At 40.6% G+C, this 12,060-nt stretch overlaps 1 protein-coding gene across 1 annotated transcript in view; it reads left to right on the plus strand.

Moving 5' to 3' along the window:
• LOC139200283 (cell adhesion molecule 2-like) overlaps positions 1 to 12,060 on the plus strand; it is a 126,926-nt gene that overhangs the window by 98,896 nt on the left and 15,970 nt on the right. The window contains exons 3-4 of the mRNA XM_070829541.1: positions 2,084 to 2,233; positions 11,644 to 11,796. Of these exons, the coding sequence (XP_070685642.1) occupies positions 2,084 to 2,233; positions 11,644 to 11,796 (303 nt within the window). The remainder of the gene's footprint in view (positions 1 to 2,083; positions 2,234 to 11,643; positions 11,797 to 12,060) is intronic.

Raw genomic sequence — 12,060 nt, forward strand, 5'->3', positions numbered from 1 at the left:
GTCTGCACATCCACCCAGTTGTTACCTTTATAATTATCACGGCATTACCACAGTACGAGATAACTGTTTATTATCATCTTACTAGAGTTGAAAGGTGAAGTGCCACCATATCTTTTTGTACAAAATTTGCCACAGGTTGAATTTAATATGCTGTGGGATATCCCTCCTTGTCACACACCTGAGCATATGCTTCTTTAAAGTGAGGTCAGTGCACAGGGTCACTCAGCACAGTGTAGCAATGTCCTTGAAACAGTTTGTGGTTCAGTAATTTTCTAGAATATTGTTTGGCACTGTACTGTAGGAGTAAGGCTGACTGCCCTCCAATCACCATCTCAAACGCTCTGTAGTTGGCGCTGGGGATTATGTTTCCACAAAAAGGACAGCATTTGCCACACTCTAGACTGCTACAGAATGTCAAGACAGTGGAATTTCATGAATTTATTAGGTGAAGCCCAGTTAGCTGCAGTGCACAATAACCTGCACTAACACTTTTGAAATAACGCTTACGACATGGCCCTACCTCACAGTATAGCCTTTATTGGCCTTGCAGGCATAATTAAAACAAATTTAAGCAACAGGGTCTTACTAAAGCAATCCTACATACCCAGCTGGGTAAGACCTGAGAAAATTAGAGTTATATTCCTTACTGTTTGGATTTGACTGTTTCTCATTGCATTTCAGTGAATAGTGAAGAGCATGCACTGGAGACAGACAGCAAAGATACTGGGGAGATGGTGGGGTAGATGATATGACAAAAGTTATGCATGAACTGACAACAACACCTCCACACATGGTACTCTCCACACAGTGCATCTGCATACATTTCCCCTTTTGATGCGACATGCATTGCTGGTTTTGTTGAGCCACCAAGCTGACATCCGACCAAGTGCATTTGAATTATTATAATGCTGACGTGTTTGTTGATGTGAAATTGTGTGATTGCGTGTAATGAGCAGATGCGTAATGTGCCCTGTTGGAATCATTTTCCCATTTCTATTTATAGTCAGCCTCACCTTCACCTTTAGCTGACAATGGTCTCCATCAGGACAATCGAGGTCAAGGAAGATCTACAGACCTTTGGCTGTCCCAGCCTTCCCCATTTGAGCTGGACTAATGAGGCAGACAGCTGCTCCCTTAGTTGAAATGTCCCTGTGGTGAACTGTACCTGGGAGAGGCAGAGACAATGTCACCTTCACATTCAGGCACATTGCAAGAGAACAACAAAGCAGACCTGTAAAATCAAGAGAAAACATGGGAAAAGATTAGCTTGTGGATCGTGAAATGCTCCCAGACAAATGAAGCACATTCAGCAACAAGCATGAACTCAAGAGCTCTAACACAGTTGCTGTTTACTGTTGTCATCCTTAAAAGGGCAGGACCGGTCAGGCTCATATTAGCTTACACTTTGTCTTCTCACTATTCTCACAAAAGAACATTGGTTTTAGACATCTTGGCAGAGTTCAATAAAACACAGGCAGGATAGAAATGCTTCTGCAATGTAATTAGGGGACTTTGCTGAGACGACAACTACAAATGTGGAATAAGAAGGTAAAATCCAGCAAGGCTGGGTGATTAGGCCTCATTTGGATCTCTTCTGCACACTGTGACGAGCGGCTGTTTCAGGGCAAGGCAGTCGCTCGGATCGAAGGCCCACAGTGTCTAGGATTATGTGTCAATTTACCACCCAGCTGCAGCTCTAGACTCTACAGCAGAACATGACTACCTCTAATTAGGCCATGCTACCAATTAGGGCCCTGCAATAAGGCAGCGAGGAAGGCGCTCTGGGAGAGTAAAACCTACCATTGTTCCCAACGTGAAAAAAAACACTGTTTTCTAGCTCCAACAGCTGTCGAAGGCTGGAGTCCGAGTCAGCCAGGCCTCTGTTAAGCTATCTTTGGTTTACTGTAATGTAACAAAGACATCAATGTAATCAAGCATTATGATGACAGAACATTAACTTTGAAAGGTGGAAAGTCTGAATGGTGGATTAATGATTCACTGAAAAGACAGTAACAACCAGTCCAAAACCACAAGCTATTCATGTCACGGCCATAACCTCAAACTCTCTCTCATAATCCCACAGGTAGCCAAGGTCAGTTCCCCATAACTCAGAATGTGACGGTGGTGGAGGGGGGCGCAGCCAACATGACCTGTCGTGTGGATTACAATGATAACACTTCCCTCCAGTGGTCAAACCCTGCACAACAGACCCTATTCTTTGGGGACAAGAAAGGTGAGTAATATTCCTGGGGATAATGGCCATAATGATAAAGTGATGAGATGTGATAAAGATGTCTTAGCCAGATTATATTACAGCAGCAGTCGTCTTCATTACTTCTTCAAATTTGGAAGGTTCAAAATGGTCTTTTTCTGCCTGCAAGCACACAATTTGACTGAATACAGGAAAAAGACAGGGTAAGAGGGAAATGCATTACTCGTGATGTCAAAGCAGACTTTTAATGAATTTATGTCTCCATTGATGTCCCAGGGCACAAACTAAACAGAAATAGGCTGTTTCTGAATTGAACTTTTGTAATCATGCAACACTGACATTGTTGTTTACAACACAGTAACGCCTGTGGATTGTGAGATGATTGGGCTTAATTAGCATTTTAGCTGCCCTACATTTGTATAGCTGTTTGGATGTCACTGCAAAGGAAGTGCACTGTTGCAACCTCGTGAAACAAGGCCCGAGCCAGAATGAATTATAATGTGCTCCCACCAGCCAAATCCAATTTAAAGGTGACAAAAGTCTACAGTTGATAAATTGGAATTGGGGTGAAAGGGAGTGTAACTGGACTGGTCTTGTAAGGGTTGGGGTGTTCATCTTTCAGTGTTTCTCACAGTATATTACCCATTTCATTTATGCTGTAGCTGTTAATACAATATCATTGGTTCAGTGATTGAAGATTAACTTTCTCTTTGAATAACAATTGATAGGAGAGAGACGCCAGAGTGAGCCAGCAGAATGAGAGTCACAGTCTAGTTTGAAGAAATACTTTCTCCCTTGCAAGTGATTGGATTTACTAATGAGGTCTAAGGTGTTTTATTAGATGAAATTACTTCCAAATACAATTAAAGGAAAGTTAACTGAATCTTAAATAGATACTATTGTGTGTGGTTTGAATTTACCCAAAGGATTTGAATTCAAGCTAAAGTCACTGAACCAAAACCATCCTTTTTTATTGTTATTTTTTCTGTATTCTCTGGTGTACAATAGATGTAGGATTTTAATATTTGACTTTGCAGAACCGGCTTTGAAAATCACCAAATTATATCAGAAAAACTTACTTAAAAAGTAAAAATACTTTGAAGTGATGTGACACTCTACACTCTATCTTTTGGTTATTTCTTTTGGCCAAAATAAAGCCAGTTAACTGTCTTTTGTTAGAATGTCTCACCCCCTATGAATACAAAGCAATAATATGTATCCACATGTAAATCAAGAATGCTGATGTTACAAGCATGTAAGGAGAGCTTGGAGAGCACAATATGAATGAACCACTTTGCCCTTCATGGGCAGCCATTTATATTGCATGACAGAATCCTTTTCCAGAGCAATATGAATGACAAAATGAATGTAGTCCACTCAGCAGAGGTTGCCAGGGCTAAGTGTGGGAACACTTCCTCTCCATCTCCTTTTAAACAGCCAAATGAAAAGCTTTATTGGCACAACTAATACGATGCCTGTGAGGCCATCAGGAGAAACGGGAGGCGTGGAATAACATGGGCTTCATGTGAGGAAGAGGGTGGGACACCAGGGAAGAAATCTCTGCTGTGCCAAATCACCAGTTAATTGCTTGGCAAAGGGCCTCAACTGTCCTTCTTCTCTCGTTTGTTGTGCCTTCTTGTAGGAGCCAATGAAAAATGTTGGATTCAACCTTATGCTACCTTTCAGTCCCACAACTAACTGCAAACCGGCTGAGCTTGAGGCAGGCTGTTCTCTGCCTGTGATGAACAGCTGGTCATAGACTGCTGCCACTGAGTAGATTAGATTAATGCAGCCATGTTGCATTTTCTTGCTCTCAGTGTTAAGATTTTTTCTTTGGTTTCTTTTTTTTTTCTACCTGCTGTTTAGATAAATCTTTCCATTTCCCTTTGCTTATTGTCTCTGTTGTCCATCCCTCCACTTTCTACAATTCCCCTGGGTCTCCATGACAGCATGGCCATATGTTACTGTTTGATGCACATGCAAGTTTACTCCACTCTCTCTTCACAAAGGTACTTTGTCATTAGGCATGTGCAACCCAAAGGAAACTCAGTATTTATAGCTTTTATGTGTGATTCCGGATGCTCAACACATTTAAGAAATGATGATAAAAATACACACTGTTCTGTCTTAAATTAGACAAAACACTCTGTGAGGCATTTTTTGAAATCTGCTCTCGCTGTTTCCCTCAAGCTTGGTATTAAAGATAAGGGCATTTGTCTGAATGTGTTAGGAGGTTGATATAAAATAGTGAGGGAGGAAAAATAGTATTAAAATGACCTTTTAAATCCTTTAGAGCGGCTATAGTGGAGCAAAGAGAAACATCTGTAAAGAAGCTGAAGTTCTGTAATACAGTATATCAATTGAGCCTGACAGCTGCTGGGTAAAGTAAGACAAAATCTGATCTTTGCCCCAACTATAATTTGTTCCATTTTAATTTAGGTCTGACAAATGAGAATATGAAAAAGGCCCCAAAGAGTAGCTTTCACAGCCAAGGAGAAAAGGACTTTTGTGTCTTTCCAGAATTGTAAAGATAATGCATATCGTTTGCTCCAGTGTAACAGTAATGACACGAGTGCCAGTAATAAAAGTCCTAATACAAATAATGATTTGTCAGTGCCTTCCAACATCGTTTTCTGATTTCTCTCTGGTGTCAAAGTCAAACACTTTGCATGCTCAACCACTGAGGCCAACGTCCTCCATAAGAGGTTTTGCCTCGCTATAACAATGTCACAATAATTCTGCCTTTACTTAACATGACAAGCACAAACATAGGTCATTTAAAGCGATGACTCACTGTCATTTTTCTGGTAAGGACAGTCTTCATTAATGACAAGACTATTCCAATTAACCTTCTCTTCATTTAATTGTAACATGCAACAGAGGAAGGATCACAATGGCGCACTATTAGTTTATAAACCCATTGGGAGTCCTCATGTAGGTAGGTAGGTAGAACATATTCCCAGCAGTCCATCCTACAAGTTATGACCTACAATTTGTCTACACAGCAATATCATGTCTTGTCACTGGCCTGGACGTAGGATAAAAGATGTGGTTGGACTTGGAAAGGAAATAGTGGGCAGGTGCCAGCTCAATAGCTGAATGTATCTGTGGTGAGAGTGTAAATGATAAGAGGGACCTCTATCTCATCTTCTCCCATAAGAGGCTTAGTCAAACCTTGTGGAGCTCCAAGAGAGTGTTAACCTTGCTGAATTCCCAAAGCCGATCCATATGGGTTGGACTGTCTGTGCACATTTGTCTAAAGCTGAACACAGCCCCCCTCTTATATCATGCCAGCTGGTTCCTTGGCATGCTCCTCCTCATCCATTATGTATATCTGAGTCTTGGTTGATTGTTGCCACCTCAGAGGCTTCAGACTACACTATGGCAAAGACCAGCATGCAGATTCCTACACATTACCACCACAGACCTGAGACAACAGAAATAGATCCTCTTAATAGCCAGGCCAACACATCATTCATACATTAGGCCAATTAGCGGGGACTGTTGAAGGGAACGAGTCTGTGGTGGGCTGTCATGATGAAGAAATCGATTTGGACCATATGTCTTTTGTAGAATTATCCCTTTTATATGTTGCCAGGGTTATGAATTATTATTACTGAGCAGGACAAATGAGAACAGAGCTGTCTTTTGCTGTCTTCATTATGATTTACTTCACTTTTGGCTTCTTTGGGAAAGGATAAAACCTAAGTAGCGATGCTGTAGAGAATGGTAATGACATTCCTGCAGGCATGCAGGATGGAAGCAGAATCTTTTGTCAGATAGGGCGAATATGAATAATGCAATTAATGAGAAGTTACTGCAGGTTGCATGTCAAAGGCAGATAACAAATTGCTCATTTAATCTACAGTATCGTGTGTATACATACGTGCTGTGGCAAATTGTACATCGCTTTTCCTCATCTCAATTTCATCTCTCAGAGGTTTATGGTTCATCATTCATGACATTTAATTGGGGCATTCAGCCTAGATCATAAAGGTCACAAAGCAAAATTGATCTTAATTGGCTCGTAGTAATCAAAATGCTGTTATGTGCTAAATGAATGCTCTAATGTGAGCATTAAAACATTCATTAGCTTGAGAGAATGAAGGATAATTACCAAGGATGCAATTACTGGAGTGAGCACCAATGAAAGCACATTTAAACGTCCATTCTAGTAAACACACAACATTTGATGGTGGGTCTCTTGTAAGCAAGTGTAGTGGACACTTACCTCAGCTAGGACTCAGATATGTGTGTGTAAATGTATTCTCAATTTGACATATTCCGTGTTCTTAGTCATTGCCTTCATTATTGGTTTATAGACACATCTGAAAAGCAAGAGAAATGTTAGAAAAAGTGTATAAGTGTTAAACATACCATGAAGTTGATTTCATAAGTGGATAAACCATGTGATGCTTTGCCACAATGTGCTGTTTCTTGTGAGCAGAATCCCACACTTAAGTGAAGTTTGGACAAGTTTGTTATTTGAAGTGTTTTGTTTACTCTTCAGGGGCTTTTTTACTGGCGGAAAATGCAGAAAGAGTATCATGGCCACAGCTTATGTCTTCAGGGACTAATGGGCTTTTAAGTGTACTGGGTTACCTCCGTTTTCACTGAAATGTGAATCTACCACTATGGAACTATACACTCAGCTATCACCTCTAATGTGAAGAGCTGCTCTTGTATGTATTATACTTAGCTCTGTGCCATGCTGGACTCTCATGTATAATTAGCTCTTATGATGAATATGGCTATATTTGAATGTCTTGAGAAGTTGAAGACCCACCTGAAAAATGTTAGAATCTTTTTTACCGGGGCTAAGTCATTGTTATGTGTAAAATGTCTTTACAAATCCTTAAATGTGTTAAACTGCATTGTAAACCAACAGAATGATGTAACCCCGCAGGCACTTGTTTCAATAAAAATTTGATTTAGGGAGTTCATATGAAAAAGGGGGCGCGCAGGCAGAAAAAAATCCCACCGTGTACAATCAAGCGTATGTCAGTGGGCTGAAAAATGGACAGACAAAAATATATTCAGTCTCATTATTCACCACTTGAAGAGGGGACGTAGCGTAGCTGCTGGGAGAATTCCTCCTTCTTTTCCCCTCCTTCAAGCGCTGAAAATGAGTCCAATTTGAGTAGCATCTGCTCCGTGGGATCTCTGAGAGCGCGGGCAGTAACAATGGCCCTCTGGAACAAGGCCCTTTCCTTCTCTTAATTGCAGCCACATGTGTGGTGGGAAAGAGCCCCCTGCCTGCACAACTAGCCTTGGAACACGTCCAGAATCGCCCACACAGTCACTGAGCGAGCACAGCCAGCAGCAAACACACTCTAATTGCAAAGAGTGGAGCCCCTGGCTGGAGAGTGGGGGGGTGCGCCAGGACCCTGTGTTCTCGCTGAAGGACAGCTAGTGCTTTCACATTCCAGGACTGGCTCAAAGTGGTTACAGGGCATGCAAAAATGGCCAAATGGGGACACTCAGCATTGCGGATGTAACATATTTTGGCTGAACCCGAGAGCCATCGGCTTGTTTCCAAGACTAATGGATAGATGTAAAATGTCCTTTCTATCTGGACTGTCAGTAGACACTTCATCATTTGGATTAGAAACACTGGTTAACATCTGTCTGCTGCTCAGTGGAGTGCAGAAGTGAATGCCATGTGATAAGTGCACTTCCAGTTCCTCTGCTTCCAGTTTTATTTGAGGACAGAGCTAATGTAGCTACCAACCAAAGCGTCACCACTTTTCTTGCACATCAAAACAGTGCATCACATGGTAATAATTCATTTTTAACAGCTGTTTTCATGTGCAAGAACAGGATTTCAGACATGGTATATTCAGATAATGCAGCTTTTAGCAAAATTGAGCGATGTTGATAAAACTGAATCTTGACAAACTGCAGTTCTCTTGGGAGACCTCAGACTGGCCTTCCACTGATATGGTCGGTGGTGCAAAGGACTGTCAGGGAAACAAGGCAAACATAACTTTGCATCAAAGGGCCATAGCAACAGTATTCCTTGCCCTGAGGGGGAACCGGGGTGTCAGTTTTACTGATTTGAGACAGCCTTGGTAAGGCCTCCATCACGGGAGATGTACTGCGCATTAAGCTGCCATGCTGCAAGGCTGTAGCATACACAAGGTCAGGGTGCAGATTTATGCTTCCTCCTAAGCAGAATGAACAGCACAGGAGCTATCTAGGGTTTGGGGGAAATGAACCTTTTCATCACATTGATTTCCTAAAGCACCTGGAAAAAAGCTTTGTCAGCCGCTGGCATTTGGGTCTGATTGTGACAGATCTGCCCACAATCTGGGCCTCTAGCCTGGATTGGATTCTAGTAGTATGGCTTCCCGGCCATATGCTGTTTGAGTAATAGATAACACTTGTCTTTGGGTTATTCAAACCTTTGTACATCTCATTCTATCAATATGTCATTGATTTACGTGCTATGTAGTGCCAGTGGCTGTCTAACCAAAATGCATCACTCAGGTCCATCTTTTGTTTAACTGTAAGTTGTTTCTCAGCCACTACTTGGGTTCAAAGTAAATCTGTATTTCAGCTTCTGACATTTAGAGTCACTTCTGTTTTGATGCTAATGTGATATTGTTCAGTGGATAGAAAGAAAAAAATAAGGCATAACTTACTTGGTACTTTTAATGTCACTTGGAATTATCAGAAGTCTGTGCTGTGTTTGGTCACCATTTATTATATTTATAGTGATAGTTTACATCTTCAGAGTAACACACAATGTTAAAAGGTGTTTTACAGCAGCTGTTGTCTGGTTGAGTTTATTTTAGTTTCTATGGATTACAAAGACAATGAATTTCAGCAAAGAAATTTAAAGAAAGTCCAAAGAAAATCTCTAGGGCCACTCCTGCAGCATAGTCCACTTCTCTGTTGTCCAACAAAATGTTCAATGTGTTCCAAACACTCATAATTATCGTGAAATATGGCTGAATACGCTACGATGGAGCTGGGTGGCAATGGTGCAACATGGAAGCTCCAGTCCTATTTTGCCAAAACGATGACAGTTTGGATCAAACTGACCGTGCAGATGGACGACGGAGAAGTGCATCATGCTGCAGTAGTTTGGAAGGTTTCTATGGACATTTTATTTGATTCTTTGTTCATTTTTCTCACAGAAAAAACGGAACTAAATCTGTTGTAACGGTCATGAACACAGTTGCTGTACAAACTACAACATTTTCACTTTTCCGCCCACAGATTTTGAGTGGAATATCGCATTAAACAAAAACTGTCTTCTTTCCCTAACAAATCCTTCTTAGAATCCAGCCAGAACATTTATCAGCATCTCAGAGGTCTTTGTGCTTTGAGGAACAGGGGGTGAAGATGAAGAGAAGTGGGCCTGTTTCTCTCTGTCTTTTCTGTGCGTTGCAGAGATAGAGGGATAAGGGCCAGGGGAAGTACAGTATGTCATCTTGTCCAAAGCTTTGATCCTTTCAGCCTGTACTTCCATATCTTTTTAGTTCCTGCACGATGTTTGCTTAGACTCCATCACCTCTCCAATGCATCCATCCACCAAAGGGTTTGCTGTTGTCTGCCAGGGCCTCTGGGCATTTTCAAGCTCTGTAGTGAGGATGCTTAACTACAAAGAACATCAGACAGCTTTGTTTCAGGATGCGGTTTGCTACAATAAGACTATCAAATGTTTGTATTAAGCCCTGTAGCACATAAAAAAGTGGTTCTCTAATGGCGCAGCTTGTTATTAAATTTTAATTCTGACTTGAAGATTGTTTTTATTTATGCTACTCTTTATTCTTGGATAACAAAGACTCTCTAATAAGTAACTTCTTAGGGCCATCAATATCTTTATAGCCAATCTTTATTTTTCTCTTTTTAGTTTGTGTGTGATTATAAGATAATGATCATCAAATGATACGTTGTAATTGAAGCTGAAGAACTGCGTCGTTGATAACGACCTATGTCTGTGTAAATCTAATAATCATTTCAGCCAATCTAATTTAATTGTGTATCACATGTCTGCTGTGTGCGCGTATCGCTGAAATCAAATAAATGGAAGCCGAGCAGGTGGTTAAAGATTTTCATAGAGATGTCTTCTTTATCTGACACCATTTTACATTTGCCACGGTGATTAAATCCTAATCAACACCTACTTCTGCTGCATTTTGCCAGATTTGGCCTATGTAGTACAATCAAATAGAGTTCAAATTACTTCAGATGAAAGAGTGTCCAGGGAGAGAGCTGTCCAGGCCTAAAGGGAGTGAGGATTAAGAATGTGTAATTTATTCAATGCAGAGCACTTTCCCTCCTGCCCTCTGTGATTGGTCGCTTGTACAAGCAGGTGATTCTAAATTTGAAATTGTGTAAGAGATGACAGGTGCGAGATGACCTTTTTCCGCTGTTTTTTTTTTTTCTTCAGGTTTCTGAGGGTGTAGTCTCATCTGAATGAGCAGCGGTGAAGGTGTTCATAATCTAGAGAACACTGTGTGGTTTTATTACAAGCTGTGATTATGAATCTTACTAGTAGTAATGGTTAATGTGTATTGTCCTGTAGCAGCTATTTTTGAATGACTATTAGTGGTATGCAAGGTGTTGGGTGATTTGGGTGGAATCTATCTCAATATATGTATAATATCAACAAGAATGTTTTAAATACAAAGCAAATGCAAATACATTAAATAAATCAAATTTACAATAATCAAATGGTGATGTTCAGAACAGGAAAGTGTGTTCCACTGTTAAGAATTACACCTTTAATTTCATCATTATACTTTGCTTAAATTCTGTAATGTGGACAACAGATATCTTGTAAACAATGCTGGAATATAATTATCCTGATCCAGTGGCAATGGCAGTTAATAAACGCTGCAGTGAATTATTGGTCAGCCATTATCTGCACTAAATTCTGTTGGTACTAATTGAATTACTTTTTCTTTTTCACAGAAACTGTAGACTACCTGGTTCTGTACAAGGACAGGTTAAAGTTTTTGGTATCAATGTTCTAGGTGAAAAATGTCACCGGCAGAGTCAGTTGCTAAAAGCGTTAAAGTGAGTGTAAATCAATACCTGGAATGTAAGTGATTACCTAAATAGATATTTTAATCTAGGACCGTAGCTTTTTCTGCTACTATGCTTCAGTACATCCTGCTGATGCCTTTTGTATTCTCACTGCCTGTGAATAAGACTGTTAGACTAGAATGCAAATGTAAAGAAAATGTTTCAAACCATTGGCCAAAGTATGTGTTTGAAGCAATTGACAGATACTTGAAATAAGTGAGTACAGTGCATTTGTCCTTGTTCTCTAAAGGTCATCTGAACTACAAATGACATTTCTTCAAGTTAATTGCCATCACTGAAATCAGCATTGATTTGCCCAATAGTGAACTCTGATTCTGTATTTTGTTTGGTGCGCTCTGTGATTCTCTGCATCATGTTTCTTCTTTATACAGCTCTGAGGGACCACAGAATCGAGCTTGTGCGAGCCTCGTGGCAGGAGCTCACCATCAAAATCGGTGACGTCAGCCTGTCAGACGAGGGCCAGTACACCTGTTCGCTCTTCACCATGCCTGTCAAGACGACCAAGGCCTTTCTCACTGTTCTGGGTGAGCGTGCCTGTTTTGGTCCAGTCCCCACAGTCCAATTACTTGTTGCTAATTCTTCACATTCTGACGGCATGAATACCTGCACACTTTGTTTTTCTTTTCCACACACTTGTTACTTTGTAGGAATATAACATATCTGCATTACATTTTACCTTTATCTACTAGACGAAGGAACAGTTGAGCTTGTAATCTGCTAATGTCACTAGGTTTAATTTTCTGCCAGGCAGGACAACTATAAAAACGCAATCTTTTGGCACCTGTGTA

This window comes from Pempheris klunzingeri, chromosome 4, assembly GCF_042242105.1.
Source record: "Pempheris klunzingeri isolate RE-2024b chromosome 4, fPemKlu1.hap1, whole genome shotgun sequence".
NCBI classification, from domain to species: Eukaryota; Metazoa; Chordata; class Actinopteri; order Acropomatiformes; family Pempheridae; genus Pempheris; species Pempheris klunzingeri.